The sequence below is a fragment of the Symphalangus syndactylus genome, chromosome 21 (genome assembly GCF_028878055.3).
Source record: "Symphalangus syndactylus isolate Jambi chromosome 21, NHGRI_mSymSyn1-v2.1_pri, whole genome shotgun sequence".
NCBI lineage: Eukaryota > Metazoa > Chordata > Mammalia > Primates > Hylobatidae > Symphalangus > Symphalangus syndactylus.
The window spans coordinates 77,334,834-77,360,885 of record NC_072443.2 but is presented as its reverse complement, the minus strand read 5'-3'; the positions used below and the strand labels follow the sequence as shown (position 1 = coordinate 77,360,885).

At 43.7% G+C, this 26,052-nt stretch overlaps 1 protein-coding gene across 3 annotated transcripts in view; it reads right to left on the bottom strand.

The window, feature by feature from the left end:
* LRIG1 (leucine rich repeats and immunoglobulin like domains 1) overlaps window positions 1-26,052 on the bottom strand; it is a 123,000-nt gene that overhangs the window by 79,144 nt on the left and 17,804 nt on the right. For 2 of the 3 annotated variants that reach the window (XM_055260370.2, XM_055260371.2), the window contains exon 2: window positions 4,800-4,871. In XM_055260370.2, coding sequence (XP_055116345.1) covers window positions 4,800-4,871 — 72 coding nt within the window. Of the gene's footprint in view, window positions 1-4,799; window positions 4,872-16,969; window positions 16,998-23,015; window positions 23,030-24,347; window positions 24,378-26,052 lie in introns of all 3 variants that reach the window. The other variant, XM_063630779.1, reaches the window with a different exon arrangement.

Sequence of the window (26,052 nt, the reverse complement as noted above, 5' to 3'; positions counted from 1 at the left end):
TGCAAGGGCCTGTGCGTCATCTTAATAACTATAATAACACCGACAATGTGTTATGATGTCAATGTTACAGAAGAAAGAAAGCAAACGCTGAAGCACTAAGTAACTTGTCTAAGGTCTCAGGACCCTAGTAAGGGGCAGAACCAGAAATCAAACGTGAGTCTATTTGCTACCAAAATGAGTTTTTCCCACCACATCATATTGAATCCCTAAGATATGACCTCTGTCTTAACATCCCCCACACTCGGAAGGTACTGTTGCCATAGATGGTGTGGACCAGGATTATAATGGAGAACATGGGTCAAGTTCTACCACTCACTAGCCATGCAATTTCAGCCAAATCCCATGCTTCAGTTCCTCTTCATCTTCAGTTGACTGTGAAGGTTAAGATGAAGGATGCAGGAATTTAAGGTAGTGCAGCTGCAAGGTTAGCACAGGTTTTGAGTTCAACTCTCAGCTTTACCAACCATGTGACACTGTACAAGTTTCTTTAACTTTTCTAAGTATCTGTCTCCTCTTCTGCAAAGCAGAGAAACTCCTTTTATTTTTCTTACTTTTTTTTTCAGACATGAAGTCTTGCTCTGTTGGGTGGAGTGCATGGTGCAAACATGGCACGCTGAAGCCTCAACCTCCTGGGCTCAAGTGATCTTGAGGCCTCAGCCTCCCAAGAACCTGGGACTACAGGCATGGGCCACTATGTCCAGCTAATTTTTTGTAAAGACAGGGCCTCACTTTTTTGCTCAGGCTGGTCTCAAATTCCTAGGTTCAAGTGATCCTTCTGCACCCAGCTGAGAAAATACTTACAAAGAAAATGTTTTAAGGGGCTGGGTGTGGGAGGCCAAGGCAGGCAGATCACATGAGGCCAGAGTTCGAGACCAGCCTGGCCAACACGGCGAAATCCCATCTCTACTAAAAATACAAAAATTAGCTGGGCATGGTGGTGCACATCTGTAATCCTAGCTACTTGGGAAACTGAGGCATGAGAATCACTTGAACCCAGGAGGTGGAGATTGCGGTGAGCTGAGATCACGCCACTGCACTCCAGCCAGGGTGACAGAGCAACACTCCACCTCAAAAAAAAGAAAGAAAGAAAATGTTTTATATCAGGCCGGGCGTGGTGGCTCATGCCTGTAATCCTAGCATTTTGGGAGGCCAAGGTGGGCGGATCACTAAGGTCAGGAGTTCAAGACCAGCCTGGCCAACATGGTGAAATCTCACCTCTACTTAAAATGTAAAAATTAGCTGGGCATGGTTGCAGGCACCTGTAATCCCAGCTACTCGGGAGGCTGAGACAGGAGAATCACTTGAACCGAAGAGGCAGAGGTTGCAGTGACCCAAGATTGTGCCACTGCAGCCTGGGAGATAAGAGCGAAACTCCATCTCAAAAAAAAAAAAAAAAAAAAAGAAAATGTTTTATATCACAGAGTTGGTGTTAGGGTTAAGTGATGTCGTATTCTCCAAAGGTTTATTAGCACATTGCTACAATTACTGTGACTGTTCGTAAGTGAGAAATATATTTTTAAGACTCATAACCAGTATTTCCAGTGAAGGAAAGGTGGGAGTGCTCAGTTCTAGAGCTGGGTGGGACATAAACTCTAAGAAGTGCTGAGTACAGGCTGCAGGTCACAGGAGCCAAATCAAATGAAAGGTGAAAGCCTGTCTAGGCAAGGAACAAGAGGAACAGGGAGTTAGAACAACACTGAAAATGCTCACCAGAGCATGTACCATGCCTGGCCCTGATAGACAGGGGTCAGTGAGGGTTGAAACCATAAAAGGACCTGGCCTCTGGCCACATACCCCTGCCCTCTTGCATGCCAGGCACAGTGGTCCTCAGCCTGTTCCCTTCTTGAGGCTCTGTACTTGCAGTGCTCCCTGTCCTCATCATTCACACCTGCTCAGTCAGGACCTTCCTGATCACACTGTTTCCGTTATCATGCTTCCAAAATTCTTCATACAAAAAATACTCCCACATTACTCTGTTCTATTTCCCCCATACCACTTATCTCCAGTAAGTCTTGCTGGTTTCCTTATTCAGTCCATGGCTTCCCTCAACTTAACGTAAACTCAGTGAGAGGAGAGGTTGTCTGCAGGACTGTAATTGGGTAGGGAGGGGCACAAAATTTAAGGGACAGCCAAAACCCCAGTCACCAGGACAAAGACTATATTAATGCAACGTTTTTTAAATATGAAGATGAATGCAAAACAAAATTCATGATGAACAAAATATGAAAAGTTTAAATCAAGACAAAATCAGCAACAGCACCGTGTGAGGCCATCCTGGAACTGAAGACAAAAGGAGAGAAATCAGTAATACTAATCCTATCTTGATCTAAGCTTTTTATATTTTACTCATCATTTTTTTTTAACATTCATTTTGACTTTCAAAATACTGTATCAAAATACCCTTTATCTTGACTGCTGAGTCTTTGGTGTCCCCATAAATTCTGTGCCTGTGTTGGGTGCCTCACTTGCCCCTCCCCAGTTCCAGCCCTATTTGTGTCTTGTTAACTCCTGTAGCCCCAGCACCCAGAAGAGCCCCTGGACAGAGCAGATGCTCGAATAAGTATTCAATGAAAGCTTCAATGATGCTAGAGGGAATTCTCCAATTTTGTCCAGTCCTAAAAGAAACCACTAAGTTTGGAGATGTACACAGAATTTGAATATATTCTAACCACAAGCATTAAAGACAGCTTGGATCAGGGAAAGCACTGGGTTACAAACCTAACAAGCTTCATGATGGACTGGGTTTATCATCCTGGTGACTACGATGGGCTGAACTGTGTTCCCCTAGGGTTCATATGCTGAAGCTCTAACCCCTAGTACCTCAGCATGTGACTGCATTTGGAGATGGGGCCTTTAAAGAGGTGATGGGCCCTGATCCAATATGACTGGTGTCTTTATAAGAAGAGGAAATCTGGACACACACAGAGACACCATGAATGCACACAGAGGAGAGACCACGTGAGGGCACAGTGCGAGGCCTCGGAAGAAACCAAACCTGCCAGTACCTTGATCTTGGACTTCCTGCTTCCAGACTGTGAGAAGATGAATTTCTGCTGTTTAAGGCACCCAGCCTGTGCTATTTGTTTGTTATGGCAGCAGCCTTAGCAAACTCACACAGTGACCCACTTCAAACTTCCTTTCCCCTGCCACGGGCTCACTGATCCTCTGAGAATGAGAGTCCTAGAGAAACCACTTCCAAGGCCCCTTCCTGTTCTGATGCTTCTTTAACTGTGGAAGCCTAAACCTTTTTTAAACAGAAGCAAAAATTATAAATGCCAATCTGGAGAATCTGGAGATGAGGGTACGGAATGCAAGTATTTTGCAAATTCTACCAGCTGATGAAATTAAAATTTCTTTAGACATGTCATCAATAATGGAATCAAAGAATAACAAGTAAGCCCGGGTGCAGCGGCTCACACCTATAACCCCAGCACTTTGGGAGGCCAAGGCAGGAGGATCACTTGAGGTCAGGAGTTCAAGACCAGCCTGACCAATATGGCGGAACCCCATCTCTACTAAAAAAATTAGCTGGATGTGGTGGCACACACCTGTAGTCCCAGCTACTCACAAGGCTGGGGCGTGAAAATCACTTGAACCCGGGAGGCAGAGGTTGCGGTGAGCTGAGATTGCGCCACTGCACTCTAGCCTGGGCAACGGAGCAAGACCCTGTCTCAAACAAACAAACAAAAAACAACAAATAGGACTTTTATCAGTTACTCATAACAAAAATGAGTAAAAAACTTACCTAATAATGTCTAATAAAAATAATAATGGAAGTACTGGGTAGGTAATATATGGAATATCCATGTATAGTAGTTTTACATAAAAACTAAAACAGGACATTCAAAAACTTTTAATTTACATGATAAAGTATCTTATGTAAGGATAAGTAGGAAAGACCGATGTAAAACCATAATGTACAGTTTGATCCTAAAATTACATATGTACACGTAATAGTTTTCACTAGGTGTTCACCATGGGTATGCCTGGGTGAGAATACTGGTGATTTTCATTCTTCACACATTTCTGTAGTTGCCAATTTTTCTACAGTATGTATACTACATATATGTGAAAGTTTCTATAAAGTCTCCATGAACCTAAAATTCCTGATAATCCTAACATCCACATTAAAAACAGAATACATTAAAAAGAAGGAAAGACTGCAGCCTGATTTCCAAGACACTGCAAGGGACAGCAAGCCTAGAGCTCCAAAGGCAGTCATGCCTAGCTCTGTTTGGAGGTAGAGAGGAACAGGTAAGCCTCTATAGTCCATCCTTCTATAACTTTACTTCCTGGGAAATACAGGTGGGCTGGCTCACATGCCACTGTTGAGTGGGCTGATCAACCTGTAATCCCAGCACATTGAGAGGCCAAGGTGGGCAGATCACATGAGGCCAGAGTTCGAGACCAGCGTGGCCAACACGGCGAAATCCCATCTCTACTGAAAATACAAAAATTAGCTGGGCGTGGTGGTGCAGAAACTGTGAGAAAGTACCAGCCTAGGATGTGTCACTCCAGTTACAAGGCTTCCCACAATAGAGGGACTCTGCTATACACCCACCATGCGCCCAGAATTTCCAGGAGCTCTATGCCTACTGAATTGTAACACACCCTTCAAGAGCCTACAGTAAGGGAGACATAAGCAGGAGTAGAATTCGTCAACACAGCCCATACACAAACGTTCCTTCCTACAAGTTTACACCGCAGATCTAGGGGAGTGAGCGATGCTGCAATACGAGAGGATTTTCCCAAAGAGTTCTCCAACCTTCCATCCACCAGAGGTTTAGGGGAAGACTCACACTTCCTGTAGATTCGGCAAGTCCTCAAAACCCGCAGGGTCAATCTCAGACAGTCTGTTGTAACTCAGGTTTCTGGTAAAGACAGAGAGAGAAAAAAACGGAATCAACACTTGGCATCATACCCAGAATTCAGAAATTTTCTCTTCTCCTGGCTCCCCCACCCTCAAATCCAAGCCCCCATCCCATGATCATGTATTAAGTAACCGTACTGATACTGAGATTTACAGACATACCCCCTCCCCACCTACATCCATAAATAAGGCACTCCAAGCAACTCTGTGAAAACCCAAATGAATTTCTATCAGTATCATTTCACTATTTAACAGCTTGGAGAGAAATTCTAAGGTAAACCAGTTCTCTACCTACATTAATGTGTCCTGGTCCAAATGCTTTGCACCATATCAAGTCCAAGGCTATTCTTAACAGCATTTTTTTAAATTAATGTTTCAGTAGCATCAACATCAAGCAGTAGTAAAGGAGAAAAGGGAAAAAACCCTTCATTGTCTAAACCAGTGGCTCTCAACCAGGGATGATTTTGCCCCCCAGAGGACACTTAGCAATGTCTGGAGACATTTTTGGTTGTCACAACTGGTGGCAGGGAGTGGGCGGTGTTACTGGCATCTGGTGGATAAAAGCCAAAGATGCTGTTAAATATCTTACAATGCACAGGCAGCCCTGCACAACTGAGAACTGCACAGCCCTAAATGTCAATCCTAGGATTGAGAGGTTGAAAAACCCTGGTCTACACAAGAGCTTAAGACTAAAAATTGCACAAATAATTTGTCAAAGTTCAAGTGAGTGTTTAGAAAGTGAACACTGTAAGATCCTGAATCATAAGGCTACTTATGAACACAGTATTCCCACCTACACTGAATAAACCGGGAGGGACAGTCACATAGGAGAAAAGGGCCAGTTGTTGGAAATTCTTGTTTGTGTTAACCACAGGCAGGGAAAGCCTCATGTGAGCAGCTTTCTCAAGAAGATGGCGTCTGTTTCAATGGTTCAGAATTACAACTCGCCCTGCTTCATAACCCAGCCATACCCTTAGAGGCAGACAAAGAGCAAGCTGGGCACTATTCTGTTAGGTGACCACAATCTCGACCAGACCAGCTTCATCTTTCAGGAACAAAAGCCACAAAGATGTGATCCAAATGGGCCCTAACTTTCTTTGCCAGAAAGTAATCTTTCCTTGCCTCCAAAGTCTACCCAGCCGTGTGTATGCCAAAGAGGTTAACATTTTTCACCTCAGCTATTAATTCCATTGACATCACTGCCAATTAACAATACGATTAATTTGAGTTTAAAGTCTGTCTCGGAAAGTGTCACATATGTGGCAACAATCTTTTAAACTTACTCCAGAGACATTTCAATCAATACTAACCTAGAGCTGAGAGCCATTTCACTGTGAATTTAGAGACGTTCATCTAAATAAAAGTCAAACTACACTTGAAACTAATGGGACTTCTGTATTCATGGTACAGCCTGAATTAAAAGCAATTTGTCCAGAGATTATGTTACCATAAAGACTGAAGGTGGTAACGCTTTAAACCGCAAATTGAAGTCAAGTGTGAGCTTGTCTGTGCCTGGGGGTATTTATTAATGGGTACCCAGAAATCCCAACTTAGACTTGAGGAAGAAAACCTAGAAATTGAGAGAATTCTCCCACATCAGAAAAAGGACTTAACAGACTGAGATTTTCTTCTATTTTGAGCAGATTATCGTAAAAAGGCCGATGGAAATACTGTTTCTGGGTGTAAAGATACTGTGAGTTTACGGTGACTGTAACTTGTATCGTCATAGGTGACAGGAGTTGTGAAGCTAGAAGGGACATTAGAGAAAGACTCAGAAACCACAAAGGCAAGAGCTTAGAGGACAAGCAAGTAAGAGAGGGCTGGCGAGCCTGCCCTGTGCGTAACAAGGCTGACACGGAAGTGCCTGCCGCACACCTAAAGGGACATTTGCTTCTTGTCCCCTGAAACAAGGGCCAGTGCAGACCAGTCTTCTCAGAGGCTCATGATCTGAATTCGTGTTTTGTTTGGCCCATCCAGGGTTACTTTATTACTTAAAAAAAAAAAAAAAAACCTGAAAAGATTTCACGTATCTGCAGGCCACATTCGGCTTGAGGATCGCCAGTTTTTGCCTCTGATCTGGGCCACTGACTCTTGAGGCCATTAGGTTCAAAGGGAACATATGTTTCTGGCTTACACATGTGGACTGGATAGAGCTAGGGCTCATAAGGTCTTACGCAATTAAACTGATGGCTCGGTTTGGGACTATCTGAAATGAGATAACTTCCCTCACTTCCCACCCAGCAAGTGTCCACAGTCTTTGGCAACTTGGTATAAAACCATTTAAGTCACAACACCCTTGGGTTTGCCTTTCCCTTAAAGAGCAGACAAACTGTATTCACATTTCAAAAATGTTATAAAAATTTTGCTTTTTAGATAAGGCTACTTGAGCGAAGGGTCTTCCATTCCAGTACTATCTAGAAGCCTAGCAGCATCAGGACTTAACACTGAGATGCCGACAAGCAGCAGCAGAGATGAGCACGCTTAGAAGTGGAAACGTAAGTTCTCACGGGGTCAGCTGGAATTAACTAGAAAAGCCACCTATCAACATGCAAGTGTTAGGGTGCTACCCAGAAATGGTAACTCTCCTCTCAGAGCACCTGTTGGCAAAAAAAGAAGACAGCCACCGAGGCTCATGTCCCTTTCTGCTGTGGACAAGGGGCTGTTCTGGTTTTTAAGTCTGAGAAGTAAGTGGGACTGAAGAGTGAAGCCAGCTGTGGATCCTCAATAAGTTCATTGGGAAATAAGGAAAATAGTTACTACATTCTCCCCAGAAACTACAATATTAAATAAAATCCTCAGAGACACTTTCTTTTTGGCCCAATTCAAGGAGACAAACTCTGAGCATATATATATATATATATATATATTTTTTTTTTTTTTTTTTTTTTGAGACAAGTCTTGCTCTGTCGCCCAGGCTGGAGTATAGTGGCATGATCTTGGCTCACTGCGACCTCCACCTCTTGGGTTCAAGCAATTCTCCTGCCTCAGCCTCCAGAGTAGCTGGGATTACAGGTGCCCACCATCATGCCCCGCTAATTTTTTTGTATTTTTAATAGAGACAGGGTTTCGCCATGTTGGCCAGGCTGGTTTCAAACTCCTGACCTCAGGTGATCCACCTGCCTCGGCCTCCCAAAGTGCTAGGATTACAGGCGTGAGCCACCGTGCCCGGCCTGAGCATAATTTTTTTTTTTTTTTTTGAGATGGAGTTTCGCTCTTGTTGCCCAGGCTGGAGTGCAATGGCAACCTCCGCCTCCCAGGTTCAAGCGATTCTCTTGCCTCAGCCTCCCAAGTAGCTGGGATTACAGGCATGCACCACCATGCCTGGCTAATTTTTGTGTTTTATAGTAGAGACGGGTTTTCTCCACGTTGGTCAGGCTGGTCTCGAACTCCCGACCTCAGGTGATCCACCCGCCTCGGCCTCCCAAAGTGCTGAGATTACAGGCGTGAGCCACCGCACCCGGCATAATTTTTTTTAAGTGGTAAAACACATATAAAATTTGCCTTTGTAACTATTTTTAAGTGTACTCTTCAGTGACTGTGAGTACCTTCACACTGTTGTGCAACCATCACCACCGTCCATCTCCAGAACTTTAGAAGTTTCTCAACATCCCAAACTGAAAGTCTGTACTCGTTGAACACTAGCTCCTCATTCCCCTCTGTCCTAGCCCCTGGCAACCACCATTCTACTTCTGTCTCTAAGAATCTGACTACTCTTAAGTACCTCATGTTGGTAGATTATAGAATATTTGTCCTTTTGTGACTGGCTTAATTCACTTAACATAATGTCTTCAAGATTCATCCATGTTGTCACATGTGTCAGAATTTCATTTTTTCAGAGACAGGGTCTCACTCTGTGACCCAGGCTGGAGTGCAGTGGTACAGTCATAGCTCACTGCAGCCTCAAACTCTTGGGCTCAAGTGATCCTCCTGTTTCAGCCTCCCAAGTAGCTGGGACTACAGGCACACACACCACCACACCTAGCTAAATTTTATTTTTTTAGTAGACATGGGGGTCTCACTATGACTAGTCTCCTGGCCTGAGGCAATCCTCCCACCTTAGCCTCCCAAAGTGATAGGATTACCAGAGTGAGCCACTGCACCTGGCAGAATTTCATTTCTTTTTAAGGCTAATATTCCCATGTATGTATATACCACATTTTGTGTATCCATTCATCACAGATGACATTTGGGTTGTTCCTCCTTTTTGCTATTGTGAATGATGTTGCTATCAACATTGGCATTTTTTTTTCCAAATTTTTAAAATTATTTAAGCAAAGTTTTTTCAAGCCTTTTCACTGCTTACTGATAACACTCATTTCTCAGTAATTAAGAAAATACACTTAGCCCAAGAGCTCTGCAGAAAGGAGCGTGAATTCCCATCTGAGATCCCAAGAACAATCAAAGAGTTAATCAGTGAAAACCTTTAATGAGGCCTTTCTTTCAGGTGGCAACTGACATGCACACACATCTAAAGCATCTCACTTATTTCTATGAACACGACCGCCCTGTACCAGGCCTGACATCTGAATGTGTCTTCAGTTGAAGGTTTCAGATTCTCCTGTCAAAACAATTCATCTGTCAGTAGGACAGATGCTGTCAAAAGCATTTCTGCACCTTTCAGTAGCAAAGAGGAGACGAAAGAAACCTCGGAGAATTTAGTTACTGCCAATTGCAGCTTTAATTAAACATTTTGTCAGCCATTGTCATAATACAAATTTTCCCTGCTCTTGCACAAAGGGTGCGCAGATCTCTGAACAACTGAGCCCAGCAATAGATATTCTTTCAGCTAATCTGCTGAAAGATGACCGTTCAGCCCACCATTCTCTGGACACACAAGAGGCACCTCTGCAGAGAACAGCTCAAGTTTTAACCAGGCGTGTCCGAAAAGCAAACTGTTTAACAGTGCACAACCACAGTTTGCTCACTGAACACGTTTCCTGACAAGTCCCCTTGCCCCAAAGCCAAGGAATCTGAAGAGCTAAAGTCTTTCAATAGCTGCAAAATCCCCACCATTATCTAAAGCTGTGTTGTCCAATGGAGTAGCCACTGGCTATTTACATTTATATTTAAATGAAATTAAAATCACATAAAATTAAGAATTCAGTTCCTGGGCCGGGCGCGGTGGCTCAAGCCTGTAATCCCAGCACTTTGGGAGGCCGAGGCGGGTGGATCACGAGGTCAGGAGATCGAGACCATCCTGGCTAACACAGTGAAACCCCATCTCTACTAAAAATACAAAAAATTAGCCGGGCGTGTTGGCGGGCGCCTGTGGTCCCAGCTACTCGGGAGGCTGAGGCAGGAGAATGGCGTGAACCCAGGAGGTGGAGGTTGTGGTGAGCCGAGATCGCGCCACTGCACTCCAGCCTGGGGGACAGAGAAAGACTCCGTCTCAAAAAAAAAAAAAAAAAAAAAGAATTCAGTTCCTTGGCCACACTAGCTATATTTCCTTTCTTTTTTTTTGAGATGGAGTCTTGCTCTGTAGCCCAGGCCGGAGTGCAGCAGTGCATCTCCGCTCACTGCAAGCTCCGCCTCCCGGATTCACATCATTCTCCTGCCTCAGCCTCCCGAGTAGCTGGGACTACAGTCACCCGCCACCACGCCCAGCTAATTTTTTGTATTTTTTAAGTAGAGATGGGGTTTCACCGTGTTAGCCAGGATGGTCTCAATCTCCTGACCTCGTGATCCGCCTGCCTCGGCCTCCCAAAGTGCTGGGATGACAGGCGTGAGCCACCACGCCCGGCCCACATTAGCCACATTTCAAGTGTTCAACAGTCCCATGTGGCTAGTGGCTATCAAAATGCACAGTGTAGACAGAGGTTATTTCTATCAGCACTGAAATTTCTATTAAACTGTGCTGTGTCTAAATTACAAAATAATCAACAAATATATCTAAATCATGAAATAATCCACAAATATTTCAAGTAAAATGTCACCTACAGAAGCCACTTGAATCTAAAACACAAATCTGAGTTACCCAGTAACTCAATAACTATGTAAAAGGCCGTGGTGGGGGATGGACACTGATATTAACACAAGTCTTTTAAGCACACAAAAAGTTCTGAACCATCTCAACAGGGGAAAGGGCCTTCAAAAACTGAAGTTATGAGGAAGACACTCTTAATAAAAACTGCCCTCAGAGTATAATTCCATAGGCTTAATCGGTATTTATCTAATCTGACCAGCACCTTCCTGGATTACAACCAGAACCACGTATTACAAACTTGGCAAATGTTATTCAAAGCTGGTGAACAGTAATTCACTGACTCCTTGGAAGTTGAGGGATAAAAAGTTGTTTACTTTTGAGTAAACTGTGGTGAGGAAACAACCCCACTTCGTTAGACAACAGAATTATCACTTCATCCCCAAAAGCAAGCATTGCTCACAGACCACTGACTAACACAGACAAAATCTCTCACTGTGAAGAGGAGCACAACCCATGGCTCCGTTTTTCAACATTAACAGAATAATTCAAAGTGGAAGGAATTGGTCCTAAATCCGTGACAAGCATTCCCTGAAGAATGAGGTTTTCATACTTGGTTTGGTTTCCAGGCTAGCCTATTTCCCATTACTCAATTCGGTCTGGACTCCTGAGCGCCACAGTATTTTGCATATTTTAAGCTTTCAGATGTTTGCTAAACTGCATTAATACAGCTGGAAAGTAAGTGTGAGGCAATCCAACAACCCAACTTCTGAGCACCAGTGGGCACCCAGCTCTGGCCTGGGAGCCGTGGGGTCTAGCCAGCCATTCATCTCTTTCTCAACCTCAGAATGTGTACTGTCAGCCACTTGTTAAAAAATTGCCTGCTTCGGACTAACCAGAAAAAGGTGGAAAAACGTGATTCGTCCTTTCAAAATTTCAGCGGGTGCAAATAAGGAAGAACATGCAACAATGTTTAAGTTATTTAATCCTTTAAGCTTTTAAGACTGTTTCTGCTGCATTTTTACTTTCTGAGGAATTACATTGTACACATCAAGTTCCAATGAAATCACATTATGTTCCCATGTTGTAAGGTTTTGTAAGAATAAGACTTTGTTCAAATCCCAGAATATTAGATGTTCTTATCTTTTTTGCTATTGTGATGCTTCCCCTTCTTAACCAAAAACCACAACTGAACAAGCGGATAATACACATTAAAGGCTTATGTTAAGATGACAAAATTGCATCTTGAACTGAAATCATTCCTCTAGTATCCTATCCAAGGATCTCCACTCAGGAGAAGGTTCTGTACTTGCTGCTACCTCTCTTCAGTAAGCTAAGCAGCCACATATTCCCTATGGCAAAAGAACATATTCTGCAAATAATCAAATGAAAAAATCACTCAGATCTCAACATGATACAAATAGCTCATTTTGTAAGCTTTTGGGCAGTTGTATCTCACAAAGTCAGTAATGACTCACAGTTATTTCCATTTCTGAAAATTTTACATAGGCCATTATCTATGCAAATAAGGGAAACCTACAGTGACTCAAAATAGGAGATACTATATACATACAGCTATATATGGACCCAGACTCACTGTCTATTTTTACTCCTTAAAATTCAGCTATAATAATCAGTGTGGGCCTCTGAAGTCTAACGCCTGTGACATTAACTGAGAGAAGAAACTCATGCCTGCCTCTGTGATCCCATAAGGTCTCAAATGTGCTTCTCGGCCTTGCTAGTTCACACGTGTCATCCTGGTCTGTAGCTAATTTGAGTACAAGTCTACATCTTTTCCCTCTAGCACCCAACAAATGTCAAATATGACAAATATTTATTGTCTAGAAGGTATACTGCCTGTGATAAACTGATAACAAATTAGGATAAGATCTAGTCTGTGACTTGAAGTGGTTTACAACCCACTGGTCAAGTTAAGACTCCTGGCCGGGTGTGGTGGTTCACGCCTATAAATCTCAGAACTTTGGGAGGCTGAAGTCAGGGAATCACTTTAGTCCAGGAGTTTGAGACCAGCCTGGGCAACATGGTGAGACCCTGTCCCTACCAAAAATAAATAAATAAATAATACTGACCAAATAACACAGCCAAAGGCTCTGACATTGCAAGCATTCTGTAATGGTAGCTCAGCAGTCACAAATTGGTAGTTTGTGGGTACAAAGATGGGCTGCAGGGAAACTTTTTTTTTTTTTTTTTTTTTTTTGAGACGGAGTCTCGCTCTGTCGCCCAGGCTGGAGTGCAGTGGCGCAATCTCAGCTCACTGCAAGCTCCGCCTCCCGGGTTCACGCCATTCTCCTGCCTCAGCCTCTCCGAGTAGCTGGGACTACAGGCGCCCGCCACCGCGCCCGGCTAATTTTTTGTATTTTTAGTAGAGACGGGGTTTCACCGTGGTCTCGATCTCCTGACCTCGTGATCCGCCCGCCTCGGCCTCCCAAAGTGCTGGGATTACAAGCGTGAGCCACCGCGCCCGGCCAGGGCTGCAGGGAAACTTGCTTGTTTCTGACTGAATAGTGTTGGTAGAAACCTAAAGTTTTCACCCAAAACTAAAAGTTTCAGCTTTTCTTGAAAATAATCAGAGGGCCAGCATTCCCAACAGAAACAATCAACTACATGCATTTACCAAGCATTCCAATGACCACAGACCTCACCACTCCTTATTGTCTCACTCATGCCCTCTTTATTCACTGGCAGTATCTTCCCAGCCCCTGTGAGATCAGAGTTTGTCATCCCTAGCATGGATAACATGAGTGAAGGCCAGATGGCGTCCAGAGCAGGAAAGATCAGCTATAAGGAGAAACGTTTATCGAAAATGCAAGACTTCAGCTAAGCCTAGAAGAAGAGCATGTTTTTTTGAGGAAGAGTCCTGGGAAATGAGGCCAGAAAAGTAAAATAAGGAATGGAGGGCATGGAGTAAAATAAGCAAACAAAAAGGCCAAGAAGTCAAGACCTCCTAGAAAGGAAAGGGCAAGACACAAATGGTTTTAGAGCAAAGTTGAGAAGAATAGCCCCATGCTGCCAGACCCACAACCCACCGGGCAGTTAAGTCAAGGGTTATATAAACCTTAGCAAACCCTAATGCCAGGTCTCTCATGAACATTAATCTATAGGGCCATTAAAGTTGATTTCCATAAGAACAGAGTATCTCCTTGTTCATTTACTTAAAAGTTCTGAACTAGGTAATCAAGAGGCCCAATTTGTTTTCTCACCATCACTGAAGGCAGTTAGCATTTGCTTTCTATACTACCCCTTAAAATGGGAGATTCTAGGATCTTTCCTACCAAAAATCTTAGGTTGGCCAAAAAGAAACAAAATAATTAGCTATAATGGATTTTGTTTTGTTTTACTTTAAGCAGTCTCATCTTTAGTGCAGTTTAGTACCAGGGAAAGCCCACAAATTTCCCATAATAGTCTCTTGTTAATATGGTATGTGCATCATTAACCCCTAAAGATTAATTAATTTAATTAAGAAGAGGTGCTCCAATACACCAGCTCTGCAGTTGGTGGGGACTTTACAAGCAAAAGGAATTTGGGCAGGGAATAGCTGCTGCCAGAGGCTGACCCTCCCACAGACCTGCCACAAAGAGAACATCACCATGGCCACCCCAGCAGGGAAGAGGTGCCTACAGCCACCATTTGGCTTTGCTATTAGAGAGGTGCTTTGCAGAGGCTTGGAAATGGGGAGCGGGAAGAGATGGGTCAGGAGTCTGGTCATTCAGGATCGCCTATTCTCTACTTTATCATCTCCAAAAAGAAACACTAATTCACTAACTTTCACTTAGTCCTCAAGCTCTACAGGACTTTCCAAACTCATCACCTGCACAATAGCCCCCCCCATCCTCACCCCGTCCAGTAACAGAGCTGAATCTTTACCTCCTGGGAGCCTAGTCATTCTGCAGAACAGAGGGGGGTTGGAACCTCGGAGCCAGGTGCTCCCTGCTCCCACTGAACTCTTCCCCGAGGTGCCCTGACAGCCTAAGACCCCAGCTGCTTCAGGGAAAGCAAAGGCTCATCCATCCCAACCAGCAGGGACGGAGGGCACAGGAGGGATGGAGGGCGGCCAGAGGTAAAACCCAGAGGTTCTCTCAGTTAAAGGATGGCAGAAGGTTCTCATAAATGAAAACCACGCTCTACTGTGGCAGAAAACAGAGGCTTTTGCTTCTGGAGTAGTGAAAACAAGTCAGGCAAAAGGGACAGGAAATATGGGATGGGTAAACCTGAGAAAAAGGACACATTAACCTGGTGGATAAATTTGGAATCCCAGGTTCACCAAGTGCTTTGTAAAGTCCCCCAACGCTCCTCTGGTCACGGATTACTGTTTTCCTTTCCTAAAACTTCCACGTTTACCCCTCCACATCTGCCCCGGCCCCTGCTAAATGTCCACTTTCGGGAGACTGATTAGCTTCCTATGAAACTACCAATGCAAAATCCAGGATGTTTCTGAAAATGTGATGCAGCTTTGAAATTCACTAACTTCGGGCCAGGCGCGGTGGCTCACACCTGTGGTCCCAGCACTTTGAGAGGCCAAGGCAGGCGGACCATGAGGTCAGAAGATCAAGACCATCCTGGCTAACATGATGAAACCGCATCTCTACTAAAAATACAAAAAATTAGCCGGGCGTGGTTGCGGGCGCCTGTAGTCCCAGCTGCTGGGGAGGCTGAGGCAGGAGAATGGCGAGAACCCGGGAGGCAGAGCGTGCAGTGAGCCGAGATCGCACTACTGCACTCCAGCCTGGGTGACAGAGCAAGACTCTGTCTCAAAAAAGAAAAAAAAAAAAAAAATTCACTAACTTCACATGGTCACAGGAAAGATGTAAACTAACAATGAAAGCTTCTTTGACTGCCATGTGCCACACAACAGAATTTAATTGTGTAAACTTTGGCACAGTCACCATCTGTAAGTGATGCCGTGATGAATCTCCTGTTCCAATACACTGAAATGATTCCCCACTTAACGGTGAGTGATTTTACACACTACACACTCACACCTAAGGGCCCTGAGATGAACACTGCTTTCAAAGAGCAAAATGCCTATTTTAACACAGGCCCATAGAATTGCTCCTGGTCATAAGAGCAGGGTGGCCAAATTCCAAGCCTGCCTTTCTGGCAGAAGGTACAACCACGGATTTCACCGGGATAAAGTGATAAGCAAATTCTATAGTAGTGACTCTTGGTTCTTTAAGAATGAAACCTCCAATAATATATTACTTCCTCTGGGTGCAACAGACACAGATTAAAATATCAAAACAAAATACCCCTTCCCTCCATCTGACTCACTCATTACACACTATTGTAAACACTGGTCTAGGACTTTCCTAGGACCAGGAAAGGATCGGACATTTTGGGCCTTTTTAATTCTCATTTTTGACAGTTCACTCTCTAACATAATCCAATCAATGAAAATATTAGTACAAAAACCTCATGTTACAGAAATGTATGCCAGAAGATTAAACAAAAGCAAACTCAGTGGTGACTCACTTCTGGACGTCTAGTGATTAGGGGTTTTTGTTGTTTTTTAAAGAGACTGAGAAGGGCAATTTTACGCAAATACCCTTCTGGGTTACAAAAGAGCAACGTATACGTTCCCTATATGTCCTATTTGAAGAAGGAAATGAAAGCGGTTTGTTTTCAACAAATACATCTGCACAAACAACAGCTTACCTTAGTGTTACTGGCATCTCCTTCATTCCCCATCCACAAAAAATTTTAAGGGACAAATGACATAAGCAGGTGTAACTACCTTTCCAGGCTGGAGCTGCTTGTAAGAAAAACCCTTCCTGGGAAGCCAGAAGTTCCCCAGAGTATGGGAGTCCTCTATCAGCCTCCACTGGAACTTAACACGCGTCCTTTATTTTTCAACTGTGTGACATCACACCCACAGCTCACTAACATCTCTGTGAGGTCTCTTGGTGCCTGTGCGAAGCCCAAGCATCCAAAATCTATAAAGCTAACATAAAAATCCATGTTTACTTGCATTTGCCACAATGCTCAGCGTTACAAATAGATTAAGTACAAGGTTCCTCCCAATATTATTTTCTAGGTTTATCCTCTCTTCCTTTCTCAGCTGCCTCAAAACAATCCAGATCATACAAATACAGACAGCAGATCCCTGGTATTAAATCAGCCAAATTAGAAAAGCGAATTTACCCACAACTTTTCAAGAATACATCCGCTGTATTACAGGGAGGCACGCGACTATCTCTAGCTAAGTATTTTAAAGAAAACACCAGTTTTAAAAGGTCAGCCGTCTGGCCCACAGTGAAGTCGCTGACTTTATTAGCTAGCTTATCGGCTTGGGATCTCGTCCTGTTCACTTTTTCCATTGGGCTTCTTAAAGTTTATGAGTGTCATGAAATGCTTAGCTAAAGCCAAAGGGCTAAGTTTTTCTTTCTGCAGTACTAAGACGTCGTGAAACACTCTAAATTTAAAAGACCAATCTACCACATCATTTTCCCTGTTTACAGGCGTGGGGCAGTGATGATTTCCCTGGTTCTGGTTGTTGGAATGGCTGAGAAGATACGAAGTCAAGGTTCAAAAACCACAAAGTATTTCAGCATGCATTATTGTATACAGACTATTCTGCTATTTAAACTGGAACTTCCTTTTCACTGAAATTACAAGCACAAAATAGCAGATGATGCATGTGACCTCCATCCTTGAACATACTAAAATTTTACTATGTCAAATGGAAAACTGGCTGTGAAAATGACTAGGCCACAACATACTTTCTTTCTTTCTTTTTTTTAAATCATTCAGCAAAGTCCCTAAAAACGATGCCTCACCTCTTCCACAAGGTCCATCTACGTTCTTTTTTTTTTTTTTTTTTTTTTTTTGAAATGGAGTTTCACTCTTGTCACACAGGCTGGAGTGCAATGGTGTGATCTCAGCTCACTGCAACCCCTGCCTCCCTGGTTCAAGTGATTCTCCTGTCTCAGACTCCTGAATAGCTGGGATTACAGGCGCCCGCCACTGCACCCAGCTAATTCTTGTATTTTTAGTAGAAACCGGGTTTCACCACATTGTCCAGGCTGGTCTCGAACTCCTGACCTCAGGTGATCCACCCGCCTCGGCCTCCCAAAGTGCTGGGATTACAGGCGTGAGCTACAGCACCCAGCCCCATCTACATTCAATGTGGCTGGGTGCATCACCCTACCACATGCCTGTCCCCTCCCCACCCATCCCACTCCCATTTGCAGGTCCAGGTCATTTACTCACAAAGGATGTGTCTCACAGGGTGGACCCCAGCGGTACATTCCACTTGCTAAACTATATCTTAACCAAATAATGAATAATGGTACCTGTGGAATATAAGTCCTTTCTTTTAAAGCCAATCACCAGCAAAGATGGTTAAAAGCCTTGTCAAAAGTCAATTATCCGTAAACTCCTTTTGGAGTTTCAGTTACAGGCAGAAATCTAAGAAACACCACGTGTGCTTCTAGATACACCATAGCCTCTCTGTGCACTAGAGAGAGACAAGAGCCATTCAATTCACAGAGCATCTTCACATCCAAACAGAAAATCCAAGCCCAGTGGTCATACCAAATTGAGACATCCACAAGATCAGCTACGTTGAGGTAGCTACCCTATGAAAACAGCTAGGACTTAGCCTAACACTTGCTATGTAACGAACACACAATCTCCCAGGTTCTACCAATCACTCCTTTGACAAATCGAGGTTTGTTAAAGTCTCTGCCTAGCCTGTCCTAAATCAAGTGACTCCAACATGACTTCCCTCCAATAAACATGCTATCACTGGTGGGGAGGTAGAAGGGTGGAGAATGACTTGTGTCTGCATAATGCACACTAACAAAATTAAGCTGGTATTGTTCTATGCCCTGAGATATAGGGAACCAAACAAAAGATGGTGGTTGGGGGTGAGAGCAGTTTAGTGGAAAAGGCAGGCACTCAGCTATCAGATGCAAGCTGTACTCCAGCTAAGTCTCCCCAGACTGGCTTTCCTTTCTCCTTACTCCCCACCACACTCAGTCCTGAAATACTGTCAAAGTAAATAAAAGCTGTTCCATTCCCAGGTCTAGTCTGCGTGGCCACACAAACATGACTCTGCAGAACTGTGCTGACGATTGCATTTACTTGTGGCAAAGTGAACTAGGATCGATAAGCCAAAGTGGCTTTAGATTTGGTTAGGTTTAAGCTTATGTAAGCACAAAGAGAAAACCATCCACTCTCAAACTCAAAGAACTAGTGCAGAAAGCACCTGCACAAACTCGTCAGGATGGTTTATAAGGTCACAAGCACCTGAGAAAAAATTGTTTATTCCTAGGGGCACGAGACAAATGGTAGGCCTGTCACACTACTAGTGTCAATATTTATCTAAGGCCTGGGTATTCATGATGGTATAAACCAGGCACCTTTTCAGTTCAGTTATTCACGTAATTCGCCACTACGAAGCCCCAAAACAGAGATTCTTTACAGCTTGAATTTCTTTTCTTCCATTTCCATACACAGGGAGCTGGCTGCAGGACCCATGGTCTATGTCAGCAATAATCCCTGCAGCCTGGGAATAAAGCGTACAGTGTATTTCAGAACTGCCTATATCAAATGGCATTGCACCTGAGGACAATGAAGAGGTGGGGAAGGGAGACAGAGCACCCGCTTTCTTCCTTCCCATGGCAAGCGTGTTTTCCTCACTCGAAATGAGCAGAGCTTAGACCCTGTAGTAAAGTAAATGAACCCCAAGAGTCACACCTAGGCATGTCTAAGTGTGACTTACACTGCAGGATTAATCCAGCAACCAATACCCAAAGGTATGTGAAGCTCAAATAGTCCTGTCTGGCCAGCTCCAATTCTCTCCAACTCCTTAATCCTTCACCCCTTCCTCCCTTAGCCTCCCCTATCCCCCAGATAAGGGCCTAATCACAATTCTCTTTCCCAGGTAAAAATCAAAAGAAATAAGTAGTCCATTAGTATCGACTTTAAGAGGTCCAAGAGACCTCTGAAAAACAGCTGTGGAAACCAGGTTCACAAATGGATTTCTCTAAGTCTCTTCCTATCTCTCAAAGTCCTCAAATCCCCTTTTTCCAAGATGCCACACTGCAGCTCCTCAGTCAAATCTGCTGGCCTCTTCCTGCGAGACACACTGCTGTGTAAATCAAAGCACTAGAAAAGATGGCTGTCTCTCCAGGGTCACATTAAAGAACCTGCCTCAAAACCCTCTTTAAAAGTTGCTGGCTGAGTGACATTAAACGGATTTCTCAAGCCAGCTTTCTGTAATTCACTAAACCTAGTTTTCTGATTCTATACACAGGATTCTTCCCAACTACACTGGTATCTTTACCAAAATCCTCATGAGGACTCTGGATCCTCTGTGCAGCCCGGTGGGGATCATCCTACTTATCTATCCCAGCAGGCTGCAAAACACGTCCGTTCCCTTCAAAGTGAAATTCTGCTGACAACTGATGCGCTGTGACGCACGACACACATGTGGTCTGTGAGGAGCCGGCATTCCTACCTCTGCTTTAAATACAACTGTTGAGTGAGAGCAGGCAGGAACTGAGCCCAAAATGGTAGCAGCTGAGGGTGTGGTGAGTTTTATTTTTTTCTTACATAAAAATATACTTAAGCAGCCAGTATTTCCTCACACACACTGAAGTTAATAATTCACAAACCAACTAACATTCACCAAGGATCAGAAAATTTAAAAGTTGTTTGCGCAAACACTGCTGTTCTTGCTCTTAACAGCTGGCTTATTTAACTGATGGCTGCTGTTGCCATTAGGGTCAGGTGGCACTGAAAAATGTTATTTGTTGAGCCAGACACACCACGACCCGGGTCATTTGCCCTCTGGATTCCACAGTATCCAAACTCCTGTGCTTAATGTTGCCTCTCAGATGAAACAGATAATTCTGGCAAGGCAAAAATACAGGACAAGATGATCCCAGTTTGCTGGTAAAACATTGCTGTAATCATGCTCTCCCCTTTTCTAATCTGGCCCCTCCAAATGGACAATCCCCAAAGATGCCAAGGCACAATGGAGCAGGAGGTAGGGCTGGAATAACCTCATCCAAGAGGCAAACTACCTGGACTTCAGACCAAGATGTCTTATTACAAGGAGAAGATAAGTTTTTATACCTCAGTCATCCTCAGAAAGGAGGGCCCAATCCCCTCTCGCCTCAAACCTTATCCTCTCCACCTTTCTTCCTTTATCTCACTTAAGTTCATTCTCTCATTTTTAAAGACGTTATCATCAGAGCCAGAAATGTAAAATCACGCATAGGTGTGTTGGAGACACACACCTATGGGGGAAAGGAGGGGAGGTGATCTAATAAAGCCTTCTCCAGCAACTATCTGAGTGATGCACTACAGGACAGGAGCGGCCTGCTGTAGGATACGAGGATTACCAAACAGATGTTGGTTGTTGTTTCGACCAAAAAAAATTAAACCTTGGGGGTATGAGTTAGCTGCAAAGCCATGGACTTGCTACAAACACACGACACACAGCCTGGGTTTGTGGGCCTGCAATGGCTTCAAGGCCACATCAACATCTACATAAGTCTTATGAAAGAGGTTACACATTAACCACGGCACATCTCAAGGAAAATCATATCACCTCCACCATCTCCACACCGTTTATTTCCCGCCTTTGAAAGGACTTTCTGCACGTTGCTACCATGGAATTGGAAATAAATGGAGATAAATCCAGATTTTGGTTCTTTTTTTTTGTTTTTAATACACAGCTAATTTCAATGCATGCAGGTGGTCCTGAAAAGGTAACCAGTTAACCCCAATGGGGCAGAAAATAACAGTTAACTCAAGGGCAGATGTGTAGGAAAGCCAACCCATGGTTATCTCGACAGGTGTGCATAGACAGGAGTTTCAGGGACATGAGAAAGCAGTGTCCCGGAAACTATCAAGAAAGAAAACCCAAAGGTAACTCACAGTTGGTTTGGAAATAAGCACACAGGTGTTTATTAAGCCCCTGCTGTGTGCCAGGAGGGCCACACAGGTCAATAAGGTAGGCTCTGCCTTCAGGGAGTCTGCCCTCATATTTAAGACTCCAAAGCAATTTCCTCCAACAGCTGTTTACAATGCAGATTCCCAGGCCCTGGCACCATAAACTCTGACTAGAGGACTAACAGAGGCTACCATGTCATTATTATCTCACTTGTCTATAGGCAGTTCAGCCCGCTGACCATCTCCCTAACTCATGGATCTCCAAGGGTCTCCACTGTAAGGGTCAGCTTTTTTTTCCAATGTGTCCCCGCAGGCCTTTTCTCAAGCTCACCACCACCCTCCTGTCAGTTCATCTAGAATGGGACTAAGGAGTAGGAAATTAAAAACAAAACTCAGAAAACCTGACCCTCTACACCCAGGCCTGCAGAGATTTAGTCCTAACTCCCTGAGTAGCTCAATGAGCCATTTTCCTTCTGGTTTCTTGCTCTAAAGGAAACCACTGCAGGCCTGGGCTCCCTTTCCCATTAAAAGCCACCGGGGCCATAGTTTTCAATTAGCTCTGTCAACCCATCACCCTGCAGCCGCCCAAGTTCAATACGTCCTCCCTTCCCCCAGCTTCTGGTCTCCACCAAGCACTTCACACCTCCCTATTGTAAACCTGTCCAGAGCAATTACCCTGCCTGCACTTGGACGGCCTCAATACTGCCCTTCCGTCTAATTTATAGCTGCAAAGCTCCATCAGCAAAGGCAGACCTGCCTTGGAACAGAGGAAATGCAGAGAAAACGGTCAGGCTCTTCCATAAATGCATATGCACAGCCAATTTCCTCAGGTTACAGGAGAGCAAATTCTCCCATTCTCCTAGGGACACTATGTAATAAGCTCCCCTAGAGCGTCTGTAGTCTGGATTCACTGCAAGGAAAACCAGTGCTCTTTCCTGCCACATTTTCTTTTTCCCTTGAGATTCCAAACAGGGGGGCAAGTTATCAGGCATTACACTTCTACCTGCAGATCTTGAAAGTCTTAAAAATAAAAACTCTTCTCGCCTGAGGAAGATAGAGAAAAGCACACTACCAACCAGGGGAATGCCCCAAGCTGTTTGAAATTGTACTTTCTAAACATGCTCTGCTTACCCCTGAGCAATAAAAAGACAAAGGACTCAATTAAAATATGGGCAAAGAAACTGAATAGACATTTCTCCAAAGAAGATATATGAATGGTCAATAAGCATATGAAAAGATGCTCCGTGTTATTACTCATTAGGGAAATGCAAATCAAAACCACAAGACAAGATACCACAACACACCCACTAGGATGGCTAAAATTAAAAGACAGATAATAGCAAGTGCTGGTGAGGTAGTGCAGAAATGGGAACCTTCATACCCTGCTAGTGGAAGTGCCACGTGGTGCGCACAGCCTCTCCAGGAAACAGTCTAGCAGTTCCTCAAAGTCAAACATACAATTGCCATATGACCCAGTAATTCCACTCCTCGGTATATGCCCGAGGTATACACTCAAGCGAAAACATACATTCCCCACAAAAACTTATGCACAAATGTTCACAGCAGCATTGTTCATTACAGCCAAAAAGTGGAACTAAACAAAGTGTCCACCAACTGACGAGTGGATAAAGAAAATACAGTCTCTCCTCATGATGGGAGCATTCTTCAGCCATAAGAATTAATGAAGTACTGATACCTGCTATAATATGGACGAATCATGAAAACACTGTGCTAAGTAATTAAGTAGAAGAAAGGGCCACATATGGCATGATTCTATTTATATGAATTGTCCAGAACAGACAACTCCATAGAGACAGAAAGTAGATGTTGCCGGGGGATGGGAGGAAGGAAGGATAGGCAGGGAGTGCTAATGGGTACAGGGTTTTATTTTCGGGTGATGAAAATGTTCTAGATAGTAGTTATGCAACTCTACGAATATACTAAAAACCCAGAATCCTATCATTTAAAAGGATGAGTTTTGTGGTATTTGAATCACATCTCAATAAAGCTATTAAAAAAAAAAAAAAAGTCCTGTTGCCCACCTTAGCAGGCTCTCAGAATTCCAGACTGAAAATGCCACCTAGCTACTTCTATTCCACAGAAATGCAGAAAGAACTGCTCCTCTACGTGCTAGGAAATAATGAACACCCAAAAGAACACCCAGAAAGAACGTCAGCTTCTTTCTGCTTCCCAAATTGCCCTGTACTCGCTCCCATGCTCTGTCCATGAGTCCATCAGATGCAGAAAACCTCAGCTAGAGTTTACCCTCCCACAGAAAACACATTCTTGGCATTTTGAAAGAGCATTTCTTTTCTTCCTTTGAGAAATTATTTAGTAAGGCTGTGGAAAGCAGGCTCCCAGTGGCCATTCAAAAATTAAGACCAAGCCAGAAGGCAGGAAGAAATGTCACCACAATGGGGAGAAAATAAATTAGATTAAGATTAAGATCTAACCCTTTTCTGTGGTTGGGGCAAGGCGGATTTGAGAATAATAGCATGCTATTTCTGGAAAGTCCCTCCAGAGTAAAAGCTGGGAGGGTGGGGGTGTGAAACTATATGTTTCAGTGTTAGATTAAAATTTGTTGAAGTTGATTGAAAACAGATATAAATGGCCAACGGTCCCCCTGCCCAGCACAGGTATGCCAGTCCTCTGTGGCTGAGACCCCTCTATATTTCAGACCACACCTCAGCACTGCCCTTGCCAGCAAAGATGCAATTAAACGGGAAGGCCCAAAGTCTAATGGGGCCAGGATGCTACACAACATCAAAGAGATTCCAGTTGTTCCCCTTGTGCCATAAATGCTTTCACCCAACATCATTCACACTTTCAGAGTGCAAAGTTCACTCTGATATTGGTGGCTTTCTCACTTTGTAGCTCTTTTGGCAAATGCCCCTTGGCCTGGTTGTTCATTAATATATAATCAGAACATTAAAAGCATTGTTTCACCTTCTAGGGAGGCTGTGCCCAATTTAATAAAGCCGACATTGTCCCTAGGGTGGGGGGAACCACCTGGAAATTGGCAGAGAATTCAAAGATGCACAGACCGCAGGGTTTATGTACACAGACACACACACACACACACGCGCGCGCACATACACACACGCATGCACACAGAGTTAAGTATTTCGCGAGATGTTTTTTATATTCCCCATGGCAAAGGGGCAAAATTAAAATGCTTCTCATCACAGAAACTGACCTGGCATTTCTTTCCCTTCATCCTTTCAATACCAAATTACTCCTTACCTTTAAAACCTTTACAGGAAGTAGTGATCTTTGTGGCAGGAAGACAAATAAACGAGAAGGGATGTCTAAAACTCTATCACAATTATCTATGAGAATGCTGGTTCAGTGCACTACTTTTACTTTTCAAATCACATGCATACAATGACAACTCACTTTCGAGACCATGTTTACTTTGCTGAAAGCCACATTCTAAACATGGGCTCGCTTGCAGAAGGGAAGCAGCTTACAATTCAACCTTGTTTATGCTCCAAGTAGGCTTGACAGAAAAACCACATAAATTTGTTTTAAAATAATTTCCATTTGCTGGAAGCTGTTCCTGAAAGGTTCTCAGCCATGCTAATCTGCGCTGATTCCCACCAGCTGTAGGTACCAGGCACCCTGGCCACAGACAGGGCAGCCTGGGCACAGGCAGGCTGGCTCTGCAGAAGGCTGCAGCAGTACAGGATCAACAGAGCCACTGCAACAGTCCCCTCTGCAACACGCGTCCACATCTGTTTAAGAAGAACCCAAAGATGTCCTGGTTCAGAGTCAAAGCATGTGACACGCCTGTTGAGAGCACAGTTTTCTATGCAATTACACCTGTGCTCTCTCAGAAACACAGCTTCCCTAGTACCAAAGAGATGTACTGTGCTCAAGCCCAAAGACCACAGTGGAGGACAGCAGATGATGTACTGGGCTGAGCATCAACAAAGGAAGGAAACTCCAAAAGGAAATATCTGAGAGTATCCTACGTAAAGTCTTCAGCCTCACCATCCAAAGAAATGCAGATTAAAATAATCTGAGGCAATTTCCATCCATTAAACTGATACATGATTACAGAAATAAACAGCATTTAATGTTTGTGAGGGTGTGGGACAAGCACAAGTTCACATGTAAGTTGGCAGCCTCTTTCTTAGAGGCAGTGGTACCGAAAATATTAAGAATCTGCATACCCAGCGCTATCTGAATTGGGTAACTCATCCTAAGGAAATAGCTAAACATTTATGCATAACGATGTCTATCAAAGCTTAGGAAAAAGCCTAAATGCCCAATATCAGAGAAACTTTATGAGTTTTATGTAAGTTGTGTAATAATTCATTATACAATAAATATTAAA